General features: G+C 40.9%; 1 protein-coding gene across 2 annotated transcripts in view; it reads right to left on the bottom strand.

Annotated features, from left to right (window-relative positions):
• shank3a (SH3 and multiple ankyrin repeat domains 3a) overlaps positions 1–18,049 on the bottom strand; it is a 170,446-nt gene that overhangs the window by 125,961 nt on the left and 26,436 nt on the right. For both annotated transcript variants that reach the window (XR_005076449.1, XM_037107024.1), the window contains exon 3: positions 15,152–15,588. Coding sequence is in view for 1 of the 2 variants with exons in the window: in XM_037107024.1 (XP_036962919.1) it covers positions 15,152–15,463 (312 nt within the window). In the remaining variant the exon portion in view is untranslated. The remainder of the gene's footprint in view (positions 1–15,151; positions 15,589–18,049) is intronic.

The raw sequence follows: 18,049 nt of genomic DNA, 5'->3' as shown, positions 1-18,049 counted from the left end.
CACATTATAGAACACAATCAGCTAGATTCTCTTTTTGATGCCACAAAAATTAGGCAAAATGCATCACAGTCAGAGATTTTTTTAAAAAAGTTAGGGTTATGGATTAAGTGGTTTTGTTTGAAAGAGAAATAAAAGATACAAGCCAGTGTGAACACAAGTTCAAGTAAGCGCAGACAGGTCAACTACGTGGAAAAAACACAAACACACATTACATCATTTCACATCTGACTTCAAAACACAGTCCAAAAGTGCCGTACTAATTAAGATGTATTGTTTGTGTGTGTTTGTTCATGATTACGCAGGCAGAGATGATGCATGGAGCAGGACATGATTATGGTATCTCTAAAGGCACAGATGGCATCCAGTCACAATAGAAAGAGACAGGGCATTGTTGTTGCCTTTTAGCAGGAAGTGATGCATCGACAGAGAAGAGAAAGGAGAGCGAAGTGTAGTGGAGAAGTGAAGTGAAAGAATAAGAGAGGAGTGCTGAGATGATGGAGTGTAATGACTCTCACACAGCCCTGTCTCCATCTCGTAAGACCTCTGGCTGTCGCTGCCCAGATGACATATGCACTAATTAACAGTGCTGAGCCTCCTACTGAATTTGGGAAGAGCTAAGAGTGCTAACCAATGCCCTGAAGAGAAAATACAGATCACTAGTATAACTTGTTCCCTTGTAAACTGGACCATACAGTGGTTTAACAAGAGAGTTCTGCCAACAGAAACTTCCGGCACGTATGCATATTCATTATGCTAGCAATCAACTCTGGACAGGCTTAGTTTATTTGACAGACAGGCTAAATGAACTGCCTCTGTCTTCTCCTCATATCCTCCCCTGGCTCTCTCCTCTTTGGGTTTCCTTCTGTTTGGCCAGAGTCCAAAATGATAACAGGTGCATATGTTTTTCTGTCTCAATCAGGATCCCATAGGAGAGGACTCTGCAACAGGGATATAAACTAATACTGTTTCATCTTTCTGCCCTCCATATTTTATAGCACAGTTAAAGCAGCAATTTATAATTAATGAGCAGCAAGAGGTAGCGCATGTTAGTGCCTGACGTGCGAATGACTTGCTCTCCGTCTCATTACAACGTACCTCTTAGTGAGTCTGTTTATCTCTGCCTCTGTCTCTTCCTGTCTACAATTTGTTTATGTCACTGTGATACTAACAAATACTTTCAATAAAACAAAGATGTTGAATAAGAAATATTTTCAAAAAGCATCCAAATATGAACCCTGTATCAACAATCTTGCACCAAGTCTTACGGACCAACGATGTTTTTTCTATTGTGACTGATTGATGAAATGGTAAACCTGCTTACTCTGGATCGTAAAAAAAAAAAAATGCAACATCAGCCTTCAATAATGTACAAGTTCAGGCAGCAATCAATTAAACATAATTTCAGAAAGTTTAAGCAAGGCAGAGCTCTTTTTCCATTCTTGCGAGAGGAGTACCAGAGTGAAGCAGAAGACAAACATCATGTGATATTAAACATGGCAACAGAGGCATCAGGCTACATATTATGTTCAGTGTCATTCAGGGGACCAGAAGTGCAGTTTTGTGTCAGGCAGATGTGTTATAGCAGCGCATACAAAAGAAAGACTTGTGAAGAATATTCATCAGCATCATTAATGCTCAAGATATCCTTCTGTTTTATGTAATATCAAGTTTCAGCTTTTCTCCAATAACTTTGATGTGAAGAGAACGACTCCCCTAACCTTGAGGCTATGCTGATGAAATCTGGTGCGACCAGAGACTGAATTATAAATAGTGGACATAGTCTCACATGTCTGAAAAGAAAAGCTGATGGTGAAGTGCCATCAACCTGCAATCTATCTAACAGCTAGCAGGGGGTGACTCCAATGGCTGTAGAAGTGAGAGGTGCGATTGTATGTAAGCTTATAAGAAAGTGAGTGTACTTCTCACTTGATTTATTACTACCTGTGCGACCTGATTGGTCCACATGGGTCAACCGTGGGACCTGTCTTTTTGTCTTGTAAAATAACTGGTAAAGGTTTGTGTAGTGGATGGTAATCATTACATTTTTCCTGATTCCAAGAGAAGCAGACATTTTGTAGGAGTTTTTGTTATGATTTTGTCCATTTTCAGTAAAATAAATGGTAAAGCAGGGTATGCTTCAGGGCATGGCATGTCCTCAGGCTCAGTCAGATCAGGATAGAGACGATGCAACAAGTATCCCTCCCAGCTCCACTCTCTCCAAAAACCAATGGGAAACATATCGGCTTTGTCCTCTTTTACAGTCTATGCCCAGAACAAGTGTGTAAAGTGGTAAAACAATCAATCTGTCTCACAACCTGACTTCTTTACATGATGTGACAAATTAGAAACGAGAATGGAATTCAGTCACAGTTTGGGGCAATGTAATTACAGCGCCAAAAACTCAAGTTTGTCAGGTGTTCACTGGTGTGTTGAGTGCATACAAAGTCAGTTGTACTAAGTGTAGTATGCCGATAAATCACAAGAGTACTTTCCTCCCTGCTGATCCTTGTTAGCATGCTAAAGAGTTGAGCAATGGATCATTGGCAAATCATTTTAAATATTTTTTTTTACAGAATGCTAAAAACACATGACCTACAGTTTCGGAAGTTGGGGAAGCCCATATGTCAAGTGCTATTATGCCATTTTCTTATTTCTTGATTTGTTTTTTAGGTTTGGTTGTGTAGCACTGGTTCTTTGACAAGACACATTTAAAAAGGTCTAATGCACGGTCTGACACTCAGCAGAGTCTTTGAAATTAACCTGGAATTAATCTAAAAGATTAGTATATATTGAAACCAGCCGATCGATTTCAAAGAAAATGTCCTAGAAAGCATCCTTCCTGCCTCAGTGAAATATGTGAATAACCAACAGTAGCCATCTTTTATTTTTCCAATCACTGCATGCAGCAAGTCAACCATGAAACATTGCTGCTACAAGTGAACAGGTCATGAGGACACATCTGGCTGGCGGACAAACTAATATAAACACAGTATGTCTCCATTTGCGTCTATGACAGCCCGGCATCCACATGCATTTGAGTCAGAGTCTGATCCCTTTTGGTAATCACATACCACAACTGAGCTCACTCTTAACAGTTAACACACAATTTGTTTGATATGAGGTATTATCAATTAAATACAACAAGCCTCCCTCTTTAATCTTGAATCTTACTGACGTTACACGTTGGACTCTCTAGTCAATTTTCCAAATCCAATAGCATAGAATGAACACATCACCCATGGGTTTACGTCTGAACTATTACCATCCTATACCCCTGAGACGGGGAAGGGGGGGGCAGCATTGATTCAATTAAGTCGGATTAATGGGCTACCATCAAGATTCAGACACCTTGAAAGACACTGTGAACACACACTTAACACTGTCCACACAGAAAATGCTGAGGATGGACTTTCCCTAATTATGGAAAATGGTGTGTGATTCATGCTGTCCATTTGCTATGAATAGTTGAGTTTAATTTGTGTTGAATTGGCATGTTGTCAAGGAAAGTAGATCAGAATGCAAAGGTGTATGGGCAATCTGCTGAGTGCTACAGCAGCAGTACAACATGAATCTCAATGATTGAAAGGGGTTTTAATGCATATTTATTTTACAGGATAGTGCACAATGACCAACATAGAAATTATCATCTACAAAGACAGCAAAAAACTGTAGAAATTCCCACAAGGGTGCCCATAAGGTCTGCTGACAGCAGAGGCGGTAAATCATTAAAGACTTGGGTAACAAATATCATGCCTAACATGCAGATCAGAATGTTAGGAGTTATTGCTGTCTGTGTTCTTTGTCTGCAGGCAAATGTTGCATGTAATTACACAGAAGGTTAGTTCCAAGTCTAAACAGCTTAACATGAGTACTTCTTATGAGTCATGGCATCATACCAGTCACAGCCAGGAGGATATTTGTTATGTCAGACCGAGTTATAGACACAAATGCGTAGTGATTTCTTCAAGCTGACTTTAAGTGTCTCCAATAAAATAACCTCTTGTTATCATGGCACAGATTACAGGACACACAGACTGCAGTGAAACCAGGAACGAAACAGAGGAAGTGAATTAGTTCATGTGTGAGCCAGACAGACAGGGGAGAGATTATAGATGTGTAGTTCTAACAGCTTCAAATTGAAGAGCTTTAGATGCTGAGACTCAGAGGAACCTTATCTTTCATCTGCAGAGAACCCTGGACCTGAATGTGTAAAGAGCTTGCAGGCTGTAATGGCTGGTCAGTGGCCACTTCACGTTCAGTTTTTGGCCTTGTTTTACTGCAAACTCTCTCCTCTCACTGGCTCTGGATGACCACAAAAGTTTCTTGAACTCTCCTCTCTGAAACTCTGTCAAGTGGTAGATCTGGCAGATTGCTATGGGGCCATCATCTGTCTGTTAACTTGTTACCCACAGAATCACTACTAGGGAGGACACTAACAGAGTTCATTTCTTGCAGCAGCACTGGTGAGAACGTGCCCTGAATGGACACTGTTAATGAAAGTTTTGAGGTAAAAATCAAAATATATCAAGAATGGCAGAACATCGTGACTTACCAAAATGCAGCATTTTGGTATATGTACAACACGCACTCCCACAAACAGGTACTGCCTACAAAGATATTCTTCTCTGCCAATTTCTTTATGCCAGATTCTTTGTCTGCCTCAGTCCCCTCTTACACAGACTGCATTCTAAATGTACATTGTATTTCTCTGCATCCCCTCGTGTCGGACTACAGCAGCACGACACAGAGGACTATCCTGCATCTTAACAACTACAACAGACAGGTGCAGCAGCTATGTCTGCTTTCAGTAAACACACTTTCAATTTACAGTATGCATTTAAACAGATTTTGAGGAGGGAAATGTTTGGGGTTTTTTTTGTTTTTTTCACAAAAAGGTATATCCTGCCTCTCTCTTTTCACTTGTTTTATTTCACTTTAGTTTCTGTTTCCTTAAATTTGCATATCATCAGCCAGTTACTCTCAGGGTGTGCCAAGGAGCAGTGCACCCTAGCTGGTTGCCAAGGTAACTTGCTGAAATGTTCAAACTGGCCGATGGGGCTTGTTGGTTAAAGTGTTTTGTGCACATACATTTCTTCTACCACTATGATGACATCCCTGTAAGTAAACTTTACAATCAAATGAACATGGCTATCCATTTTCTACACTACCAAAGGTTAAATTTGATCCATAATGTGTTACACTTTTTAAGCTGTTAATGTCTATATGACAGTACTAATTGTCTGGGGCACATAACTTACAATTATAAGTAAGTAAGTTGCTTGATAAACACAATACAGCAATGCATGTGGTCAGGAAGTCAGTACCAGTGTAGATTCAATATTGAAGGGTTTTATAACCCACTTCTCTGCTAATTGGTTTGGAATGGCACTTGATGTAGTGGACCATCAAACGTGCATGTACAAACAAATTTAGACTGACATTCAAAATGTAAGTCTTTGACTAATGAAAATGTAACTTTTTAAAACTGAAGACTGCCGTTGTCATGAAGCAGAAAAAGCTCAGATGGCATCATCTGTCTACTGCTGTCAAAGCTCAGAGTCATCTGGTAAAGCTCTGGAGTGACAGGATCTATAAAGGTACTATGTTCCTTTGGAGACATGTCTGAACCCATGTCAAGATACTGACACATCACCTGCCAACATCCCCTGTGTGCTTTTCATTGAATGTAAGCTTCTTTTGTTTTTACTTGTCACCGTCAACGTGCCTTTCCACATGTCTGGTGAATCACTGCGGTGATGTCCGGCTTTAGCATCCTGGTTATACATCCATCAGATGCCGTCTTTTGTTTGCAATGCATTTCCAATAGAATACCCTCACCATAGAATGGCTCAGCAAATGTATCAGCAAGAGTAGCAGGCTGTACACCAATCTGACATCACGCACTTGCTAAGTCCTGAAAGGGGACCCTGTTACATCTCAGTAGCTTTCAGTACACCTGTATGCCACTAAACAGGCCATACAACGATCATAGCAATCACTTCATATCCATCGAGGTTAGAAGGATACACCAGTTTAACACACTGGTATTAGATTAATACTCAGTATTGGATGATAAACAGGTTTAGGCATTAGAATTGATGTTAGAAAGGGAAAAAAGAGTTTTGTTGTGGTAAGCCACAGCTATGCGTGGCAGCAATTATGGTCATTAAGTTGGGTCAACATTATTGTAAAACAGTTGAAATTTAACCTTCATGAATATTTATTGCAGGGCACTTTTACATTAGGTTTAGCAGATGTGTACCTAGTAAACTGGCAACATATTGTAAAGTGGGGGGTTAAGATGGTAGCTATGAGTGCAGTTTAGCGAACATTTGAATTCATATCAGCCAATCACACATTCATATTTTTGAGTTACAGTAAATTTTTCAACTGTGCGACATGACACATGCACAGATATCGCACACCGGTGTGATTGCTCAGCTGAAACCCACACCGACCACAGGAGCCACTTGACTTTTCAATTTCGCCCATAATTACTGAAAAAGTGTACACGCAACTCTGCATGCAGATGTGTGAGTGCACACACACACACACACACACACACACACACAACCATACAGAATGATACGATGACAAACAACATGATATCAGAAAACAACCAGACAGAAGTCAACTAGAATTAGAGGTGAAAAAGTGAGTGTCAAGCTACTTATCTGCTGCACCTCAAGACTTACTTTGATAGTGACTCCAGGTAGGAAAAAGGCTACAGAAGCTACAACACAGAATATGTGACACATATGTAGTGCATACTATAAATGTACTGTGTTAGTGTGTGTGCATAGTGGCACACAAACACACACACAGCTTCACAATTAAATGTGTTAAAAGTTTGTCAGAAGTGAACCTCTCTACTTCCCATTTGCCTCACTCAGACAATATGTGTGTTTACACACACATAAACAGTCACAGACACACAGTGGCACACACAACAAATATCGATAAAAGTCCTCCTCTCCATTACTGTTGACAGGCGAGACTGAATATGCCAACAAGATCTACGGTTAACGTCAGTCAACCGGGAGATATGAACCCTCATAAAGATACAGACACACAAGCATACAGACACATGATTCCACACACACACACAGATTTGCAGAGAAATAAAGTTTGTTTTATCTTACTCAAGTAAATAGTCAACATTTCAGCAATTTAAGAAGTGTACAAAACATGGCTTCAACAACATATTATATCTTGGAACTAATACATTTAGAAATAACAATATTAAACTAAACTAAACTAACTAAAAAATATGTAAAATAAGTAACAGTGAAATGCATCTTTTAAATTTTTTCTACAAATCCTGATATGGCTTATCAAGCTTCTCCTTAACGCGTGACTAATTACAACCTCTGATTGCACAATGTGCATCCATGTGACCAAATCAACTTAAGATGGAGGAGCAGGCTGCTCCAGTGGCCATGAAAATGGTAAGTACATCATTTGTGGAAAATTGTTGCAGTGTGCTAAAACAACAACCCATCCTGAGAGGATAACATTCCTCCTGTGTCTGACATAAGCATGTTTGATATTATGACTGTGGGTCAACATAATTCAAAACTAAATGATGACTAACATATGTAATTATGGTCTTCGCAAAGCTCGCTGTAGGGTTGTAGCTTCAACCAAAAGCAATTACGCTGTGATTATTTTCATATTTGACTATAAAGAAGGGCCACAATAAGACAGCAAAAGACATTCTACCTTTGTGGCTTACCTTTGAGCTACTGCAAAGAGAGACCAATTTCACTACAGTTATAATAACAGAGCCTGATCTCCCCTGCTGTTAAGGGGAATGGAGGAGAGCACTATTGTAGTGCAGCTTATTGGAAGTGCGTAAATTGCCAGGGGGTCTCCTTTTCCCATTGGCAGCAAGGTAAGGAGTATAGTATTGCTATATCGACTGTGTTCAAAGGCTTTTTGAGAGAGCCGCTCACTGTACCTGCACCATTCCTGTGTAACGGTACAGTCAGGTAGCTCAAGTCTCATAAAATATTACTCAATTAGGTTATCTCATCTCTTGGTGGAGGTCACACCAGACGTCCAATGGCAAAAAAAGAAAAAAAAGAAGAAGAAGAAATCACATATTAAAATCTACTGTCGTCTCCTTCCTGGTTATAGAGATAATATTACAATGGTGAGAGGTGTTCCCACTGCATAAACACAAAGGATATCCAGCCCAGACCTGTAACAAAAGCTCAGTTTGATTGGGCTAATATTAATGTCTCCATCTATTCCCAGGCTTCTCTCAGGCTAGACTTGGAGAGAAAGAGATGGAGAAAAACAAAGTGACAAAAACAACAGAGAGGAAGAGAGCAGCGAAAGGGAAAGATAAAAAGAAAAAAAAAAACAACAGAAGCTGTATAATAGAGTTAAACCAAACGGAGAGCTGATCAATAAACCAATTAAAAGGCTTAGAATTGGCTATCCTCCAGTGAACATTAATTGTTTTATGATTTAATTTATTAGGAACCAAATGTACTGTCCCCCAAAAAAACATTTATTCTCTTGTTACATCACAATTACCTTTTCCCTAATGTAAGACTGTGAGTATCTGCACTAAAGAAAGAAAAAGCTTGTACAGCATTTGTGATTTAGGTATTGTGATGGGAAATGCTGGACTGATTCACTAGTACAAATCAAACTGATCTTTATTGGCTCACACTGGTGCTGGAACATTTGTGTTCTCTGTAAAAACAGTGGTTTGGCATTACTGATCTCAAAACACACTCCTGCTTTGCCCACTGTGCCCTCAGAATTGCCAGAAAATGACACTGCTCTTATTTCTACCCGTTTTCTCCCTCTCTGCTTTATCTCTCTTTGGATAAGACCTGATGGACAGATGGAGAGGGACCAAGGGAGGTGTGTTACACTAGGTCAAATCGTTCTCCAGCTCTCTCTCTCTCTCTCTCTCTCCCTCTCTGACTCTCTATCATCCTGAGTGTTGTGGGCAAATGGATGTAGGAATATGCTAGCCACGTCTGCTGCCAACGTGAATGAAGCTAAAAATAGCAACATGGGGACAAGGGAGGCTTTCCTGATGACCACCAATCACTGATACAACACTGCTTCTGTCAGTCTCTGTGTGTGCGCGTCTGTTTGTGTTTGTGTGTGTGTTTGTGTGTGTGTGTGTGTGTGTGTGTGCGAGCTTGTACATATTTGGGAGAACCGTCAAACCACTGCTGCGTGTAAAACTCAAGTCAGATGTGGAGAGGGAACGACATGAAGTGTGGATGAAAGACAGGGGATAGGGCAGTAAAAGGGAGAGGAAGCAGAGAAAATAAAGACCAAAAAAGGAAACAATTAAAGGAATCATAATGTCATAATGAGACATGAAATTATGAGATGGATATAAACACAGAATGGTTAGAGAATGCCGCTGTAGCCGGGTTTAAATCCAAATGTTTTGCATATTTCAACCCAATTTTGAGAAAATGCAAATCAATGCTTGTTTCCATCCACTACCACTGAACATTTTACCAGAACTGATGAGTACCTTGGAGATGTCACAATCATCACTACCACATACAAGGAATTATCAGCCACAAGATCAGGAAAGTAAGATATAACCAGTGTCATCCTTGGAAAAGCACAGGTGTAGTAATCAAGAACAGCTCCTGCTAAAGAACTACAGTGGGATGACCATAACTGAGGCCCTGGAGACTGTTAAACAAAGGTTCACAATGCTGGCAGCAAGACTAAGAGAAACACCAGAGAAGCACAGGCGAAAATGATAAATGCTCTGATCTACAGTGATGTACCTGCTGCAATGCAGAAATACAGCAAGAGTAGACCCACCAAGCGCTGAAAGTGAAGACTGCTTGAAGAAGATACGGGAGAACCAATCATCACATCCCACCGATGCTCAGTGGGTAACAGATCTGAAAGCAGTACACTGCATTCTCCCAGAGCACGAACCAGTCACCAGCACAGCAGCAGATATCCAACAACAAGCACATGAGGAATTGGAGAGAATTGGATATCACAGAGGACTGAGTAGACGCTAACTAACAGCACTGGATGGTGCTCAGTGTCACTGTCTACTGTAGGGCACCAAGGAAATCATTGTTTAACAGCTGTGGAATAACAGCTGTGGAATAAATGGCAAGTTTCATTTCTATTTCAACCATCTTGTTCAGTTTGGATTACCGTCCATCCAAATCATGTCGTGTGATACATGCTATGAATTGTCATTAATTGTTTCTGTCATGTTTTGGTTCTGTCATCTGATTACAATGAGCCCAAGTGGTCTGACAGAGATTGGGTGATATGGTGATATACAGTATACCAGTACATTTTAGAGATTTATCAACATGAAGAGATTTTGCTTTACTGTTTCTGACAAGATCTATGATTGTTTTAAGCCTTTATAGACCAGGGCTACTTTACTGAAATCTTTAGAAAAAACTTTTTTTTTAAATACATGACAAAGTAGCATGAATTTTCAGAATGGTTATTTTCTTAATAGAATTTCCAGAAACATATTGCTAGTATGACATACACCTTCATACTGTACTGTGTTAGAGAAGAATCCCAAGCATGGTCATTTAAAAAAAAATGTTGGTCTCAGCTCAAAAATCCCACAGTTTTATACATTGGGAATTCAGTCCAAGAGTGCAGTATTAAACACTAAAAATAGCAACTTTTTCTGCCACTAAAATCTTGGTTGCACACATGCATAAAACCCAACCACACAATCTATCGATTAAACAGGGTCAGTCCTACCAGCGACACAAATAAACCAGTTCCAATAAGCATGCTCCCACTCAGAATAGCTAAGGCAAAACTCACTTCACCTGGAACGACAACAATGACATCAGAATGTCATTCAGACTGAAGGTGCGAGCGGATTGGAGTTAATTAAGAATGGATAATTGGGACTAAAGAGATCAAACTATCAGAAGGCTACATAGCACGAACTGCAAACAGGATGATTACAAGTACCTGAAACAACTAGTTATTCAAACACAAATGCCTTCCTAGAATACATCAAAAACAGTGGTCAATCAAACTAAAATCTATATCTGTAGTTTTACAGCCTACTCACCACACCATCCCTCTATATCAAAGGAGGACTTCTTAAACCTCAAGTTATGGCAGCTAATTGCTATTGTTGTTGAGCTTTGTTTTTGCTTTTTTTTTGCAATAAAATAAGTACAGCGTGAATTAAAGTTATAATTCTGCCATAACTCTCTGGCTTACATGCTCCTTTGACCTCCTACTCTCTGTAAGGCTAGTTGGGTAGTTGATTTGATTCACATAAATAATGTTGGAAATTGTGTCCAAATTTTAGCATCCAGAATCTGTGTTCGAGAGAGGGAGAAGGGCTTAGTAAGCGTCAAGGCCGTTGTCCTGAATGAAACATGAAGCATCCACAAGTACATCAGTAAAAAGGCTTCTGAAAATAAAGTACTCAGAGAATACCTCACAGCAGCAGCAGATCGGGAGAACAGGAGCAAGAGGATCCTTGGAAAGCCAATCTCCTAAACGGGAAGATGGGAGCGGCTAGAGATGGTTGCGCATAATCAAAAGTCCTACCGATGGCTAAAAAAGGTCAGACGAAAGGACAGCATAGGGACACTCGCTGCAGAAGAGCAGAGATTCAACGCCAGGTCAACAGGACCAATGTTTAACCACACTACACAAGACCATAGTTGCAGACAGTGCAAACACGGTGCTGAGAAAGTTCTGCAAATTGCATGAAGGTAAAGGACGAAAGCAGGAACAACATGGCACAACCAAGTATGTGAGTTATGTGCACAGCAAAATTGGCACTTGGTAAGGGCTGCCATCCACCCTAGCCATCCATTTCTGTTTCTCTCGATAAGACACATCCCAAAGGAGGGCTGAGAATAATAGAGCTGAGAATAATAGAGTTGAGATCTTGGACTTTCACAAGTGAGAAACAAATGGTTCCCCAAACAGTAAACATACTGTGCAGAACCCTCAAATATATAGCAAAGATCTATGGTCCCTGACTTAAGAAGGACATTTTTGTTCAACTTCTGTAAATGAAAAAGGAGAAGGAATGCACTGAAAGAAGCAATAGGAGAAACAAATGAAGAATAAGGATGAATGCAGGTAAAGAGTAAAGTGTAGTGGGGCAGGCTATTTATGTCAGTGTCTGCCTCTCCTCTGTTGAGAGATGAATGGCACCCATTAGCAGTATTGGGAAGCTGTCTCTTTTTGCTCCAATCATTGAAATAGAGATTTGATGATGCTGGATATGATGAATGACAAATGTTACCAATGATAAAAAAAAAAAAAAATCACTATCTTTGAGAATAATTTGCACAAAAGACTGAATAAAAAAATGGTGGTATCCAGAGCAAATGCAACTTTCCTCTCTCCTACTGTCAAGACAGAGTAGGTGGTTGATGCTGCACTGAAAAGACAAAACTTTCACGTAACATTTGACTTTCCTTAGTCTAAATCAGAAGTTAAATCCCTATTACATTTTGGGTATGGCTAATTATTGAAACCACTCTTAATGAAGTAGAATTGATAAAAAGTTTGAGACCAAAAGCAAACTAACAAAGAAACAATGCAACATCCAACTTAACAGCACTTGACAATTCTACTTCACTTAACTACTTCACAACACACCACAAACAGCACAATAAAAGACTTTTAACACAGGCTGTGTTTCATCGATGGAATAAAGACACCATCAGTGTATGGTATACTATAAACCTTGCTTTCACAATGCAATTTTGTCTACCACCACAAAGTCAGGCTGGCTACCTGGCACTACGTGCTTTCACATCTCCATTTTAAACTAGATCAATGAGTATCTAACTTTTTGTCCTGAGTTGTTAGTAGTTGCTACTCTGATGAAAACAGGTGCTGATCCAGTTGTCTTTGCAACAGCAGCGCCATCAATAATTCCACTTGAATATGCTACAGGAAGAAAGTTGTTGGATATCCCCTTTAAGTTCTACTTTAAATTGATGAAATGAAAATATGATGCTCCTCAGTTCTGAGTCAGGAATAGAAATTCTGTATAAAAACACACAATACCAACACTCCATACTAATTAGCTAGCAAATTAGGCCATGCACTGAAAAAGAAAGTGTGAGGATTAAGCCATTTTAAACTTGAGGTTTCACTCCTCCCACATGAGCCCTCGCTCCTCCTATTCTTTGCTGCTGAAAAAGGGAAAGTGTTGCCGGGCGTTATCATTGCATGGCACTTCATTCTCCTGATCCAGGCTTGAAACACAGCAGGAGGTGTGTAATCCTACCTTGGAAGGACTATTCTAGTGTAATCTCCTGCTCGCTCAGAGTATACACAAGTCACTTTTGACTGCTCCATGAAAGATTCAAACTGTCAGAATCTGGCCATCTGTCATCTGCCTCCATGTTTGTTTGTCAGACTTCGAGAGTTTCTCTTTGTTTGTCTTTCTATCGAAGACTATATTGCACTGTCTGTGTTCTTGACTGTTTGTCCTTATACTGGACGCATTGTACGTCCAAGCATACAGCACATCTTTGTGTGTGTACATATGACATCTATGTGCATGCTTGAATGTGTGTGTGAGTGTATGTTGGTGTGTTTCACTTCGACTGAAAATCGTTTTTGTTCACAGACGGCCTTTCTGCAGCACCTTAGGGGAATGCTTTCTTTTCAGCTGCTCTCCTTTTATTTCCTGTCTTTATTCTTAGCATGCAGTGCCGGAGCCTCACTAAGATACAATGGGTCATTTCAGCCAAGTAGCCAACTACAATGAGGTAATCAACAATAACAAACACAAAGGCAGGCTCCTGCCCTTGCCATCAATGTCTAGAGAGAGTATCGAAGGGAGACTCCAACTAAGCCTCCTGCAGAAAGCCGACTGAGCACCTGAAGACAAAAATGCGGCGACTGTCTGGAAAAGTTGAATCTTTTATTTCAGCACCATTAGTAGATTATGTGTAGAATGTGTGGAAATCTGATGCTCTGTATATAGAAAACGTCACATCGTATCTCTCTAACAGTGTGATCTTTTTGTGTGCTTCTGGCAGGGGGAGAGAGAGCAAGGACTGAGAGAGACTATGCATTGGGTTAGAGATTATGTTGAATTGCTAACACTTTATTTCATTCTACAATCAATGAAGGGTAAAATGTTTCTTCTTCTCTGCATTTATGTGCAGTTCCAGGCAATCACTTTCTGTTCAAGATTGTTTTAACCTCTGACTGGAAATTGTGGCCTCACTTTACAGTAAAGACTACAATACTTGAAAGTGCTTTCAAACAACTGAAAGAAACAATTCAATAAGAATGGCTATGCTGTCCTAACAATTACTCAAACACAGGCAGGATATCCAAATAAATTACAATAGCAGAGCTAGCAAATGAACGAAATTTGCCCTGTTCCATACCACCTTCTGCAGCAAACAAATACAGACAAAGGCAAACACTGAATCAAAGCGATTTTGTGAAGAGAAGGAAAGGCATACTGAAAATGGGAGAATAGAAGGAGGAAAGGATCAATGTCACAGTCTAATGGTTCTGCATTTCCAGCAGCTGCAAGCCTACACAGACACGGGCTACATCTCCTGCGTAAAGATTTCATTAAGAATGTACGACTGGATCCTTCTTCCTGTATGGACACAAAGCATCAACAGCAAGGGGCAGACAGAGGCTGAGGTAAAGTTTCACAGTTCAGGTATAACTACCTTGATTCCCTACTTTGTGTGTTCCTGTGGATTTATGATGCCGCTCAGAGACATCTTTGTTCGTGATGCCTTTTCTCTCCCCCCCACCTCCCCTCCCCTTCTCCCGCTCTCGCCCTAAGTGGCCAGTTGTCAAAGTCAGCTGAAGCCCAGTTAATGAAGAGGTAGATTTATTAGCGAGACATCAGTGGAATAGGCGGTGGGGAGAGGAACCCCCAGAAGACAGCAAGTAAATACAGCCACTAAGTATGCAGACAGAAAGAAATAGAGAGTAAATCGAGGAATGTTATAAAGACAGGATGGCAAAGAAAGAGAAAAAAGAGAATGAGACAGAGAGAGAGAAGAGAATGTTTGAAAGAAATAAAGCAGAATCGATAAAGCAGAGGGAAAAGAAAGCATCCAGTAAGCGAGGAAGGGGGAGAGGCAGCTTCCCTCTCTTTTATCCTCTCTCCAGCAGTGGCTAAAGAACGAGCTCTTACCGTCTGTTGTAGGTCTGGGATTCCAATGCGGATCACCACGGTGTTGCCTGTCGGCTCCTCCATGGGTGCTCTTGCACTGTGGCTCCGCTCTGCACCGGGACGGAAAGCCAGACCACCGACAGGAAAGGGAACGCCGCTGTCCTCTTCCCGGGAGCTGCCGCTGTCAGTGCTGGCCCCCTGGCTGCCGTTTGCTGCGTGTGTGTAAGAGTGTGTGGGTGTGTGTGAGTGTGTGTGTGTGTGCTGCTGCTGCTGCTGGTCCTGCCGTGGAGGGCTGGGTGGCTCATGTTTGCCGGCTGCCGGACGCAGAGGCATGCTCCGTGTTAGGGGCTCGGTCTATGTCTCTCTCTCTCTCTCCAGACACACACGCGAGCGCACACACACACGCACACACACCGATGGCTGTTGCTCACACACTGCTTGTAGCGTGCATCACTCGCCTGGGAGGGAAAAAGAGGGAGGGAGAGAGAGGCAGGGAAGGAGGGTGGCAGAGAGGGAATGGGCAAAGAGGAGGGGGTAATCGGAGATTACAGAGAGAGAAGGGTAAAAACAAAAAGACAAGATAAGTACCAGGGGAACTTCGGGACAGAATTGAGAAGAGATGTGGAGATGGAGCAAGAATTCAGTGAATCACATTCACTGAATGGTGTAAAATTATTAAACTGTAATCTGTAATTTGCAGAGGAGATTATCCTCTAAGCAATTTGACAAAAATGAGGCACATTTAGTCTTTTAAGGTCCAGTGTGAGGATTTCGGGGCATGAGAGGGCAGAAATCGGTATAACTGGTATAAATTTAATGCTCATGATTATAATTTGATTAGTGTATAATCACATGAAGGTGAGAATCATTGTTTTTCATTACTTTACAATGAGCCTTTGATATCTCCAGAGGGAGCAGGAGTCTGCCATGTTGCACCACCATGTTTCTACAGTAGCCCAGAATGGACAAACAAATCACTGGCTCCAAAGAGGTTATTTTTGGTTTTTCTTGTTGTTAGTTCCACTGTAGGGGAGGGTGAAGTAAGGGGTGTTCAGTTGGCTGCAATCTGCAATCTCACCCATAGATGCCACTCAATCCCACACACTGGACCCTCACAGAGTGGATAAAACAAAAACAGAAGACCAAAATCAGAATGGCTGGACAGCATTATACAACATTTGCACTATTACTTCATTAATGAGACTGTTGAAATCAAAATATTTTCACTTTAGTTTGATGTTACCCATTTTCAGTATGTTGAATTCAGCAGATGTTAAGCAACTTTGTATCTCCAGTAACACACAAAAAATGAAGCCTGCACATACTGTTGCTACAATGTTCACAGTGTGATACAGCTGCTTCCACATGCTGTTGCTCTTGCTGTAGTGTACTGACACTGTGGTGACGTCAGGACAGCACAGGATGGGGGATTGTTTGCTCAGATCAATGTTGGGCAGGATTTGGCCTTCATGCTTCACTTTATCTATCTGTTGCATAGCGACACATTGACAAAGCGGGCTGCCATTAAAAGAAGGTTTTCATGGGAGATCTACTCATTCTCACATGTGTTACTGTTCTCATTTACACTTCCATCATGTGGGCCCTGTGAAGACTAGGACTGCGATAAATTTCAATTGCATGTTGATTTCCATCTAAGAACGATGTAAAACAGATATCCCAAAGCGATTTCAAAGTCTGTGACTGTGATGTTTAAAAAGGAAGATGAGTTTTTACATTGATCTGCCAACACCCTTAAGGAACTGGCCTATTCAGTTCATGCTGTCATTTTTAATTGAACCATAGGACTCAAGATACCTGTGGAGATGATCAGAAGAGATTAGTACATGAACTCTAGGTGGTGTGTAGAACAAACACTGGGGTTTCAACTATACCAGTTCCAAAGTGAGCTTCTCATGCACGGAAAGTGCGCTATGAAACATTCGTGACAGGTCTGTAAATTATTAATTGTGATCTTAAGTCAGTGCTATGCTCCATTGTGTTCACAGTGCCATCATTGTTCAGGCTGACCCGACAGCCCCAAGACATTTTCTTGTTGGCTGGAATTTAAAGCAAGCTCTTCAGGGAAAATACAAGTGATGAAAGCTCTACAGCTACTTGATACATTCACACACACACTCACAGTAAAGGTAAAAGTTTGGTGAAGTTGTCCAAGAAAAGACATGGAAACTGCTGATAACAAGACCTAGAAATACAAACAAAGGGATAGCTATTCTGACTCCATGCAATGCGCTAACAAATAGTATTGCAGTGTGTGATGGAAGAGAGCTATGAGGGGGTAGAGTTTCTGCCAGTGGTTTTTCTGCCTGTCAAGTTTCAGTATGTCTCATTGGATTTCCTGCCATGATAGTTTTAGCCAAAATATCACCTCATTATATCAGAGAAGCCTCAGAGTCCTGCTGAGAGCTTCTCATAAAAAATAGTTTAAAGCAAATCCTGCTGCTATCCTATACACTCATAGACCTTGTGAAAAGACTTAACTGACAGGAAAGTCACAGAGTTGATACTTTTCATTAATCAATTTGAATCATTTGGAGACATGTGTTTACTAATAATTTCTGTTTACCTGAGCTGAGAGCAAAGTAATTTGGCTCACAGAATCATGCCTTTTGCCTGGTTGGAAGAAAATATGGACTCAAGTGCGCACTCACAATTGGCCCAGTTGCTCAGTAACGGGCCGAAGTACGGCTGTCCCTCCTCCCCTGGCCCGCACTCATATTGCTCCAGCCCAAACTGGGCCCGAGCATGGTTACCTCTTGTACATACACCTCTAGTTGTGTACTTGTGCTTGTGCATGAACAACTGTACCAGGGTAAAGAAAGTGTACCCTGCATGGAGCGCTCACACTAGTCAAACAAACTGGACTTTCTGGATTGCCTAGTGTGAGTGCACCCCAAATCA

This window comes from Acanthopagrus latus, chromosome 8 (genome assembly GCF_904848185.1).
Source record: "Acanthopagrus latus isolate v.2019 chromosome 8, fAcaLat1.1, whole genome shotgun sequence".
Classification (NCBI taxonomy): Eukaryota; Metazoa; Chordata; class Actinopteri; order Spariformes; family Sparidae; genus Acanthopagrus; species Acanthopagrus latus.
The sequence above is the reverse complement of the archived record's forward strand: the minus strand, read 5'-3'. Positions and strand labels throughout refer to the sequence as shown.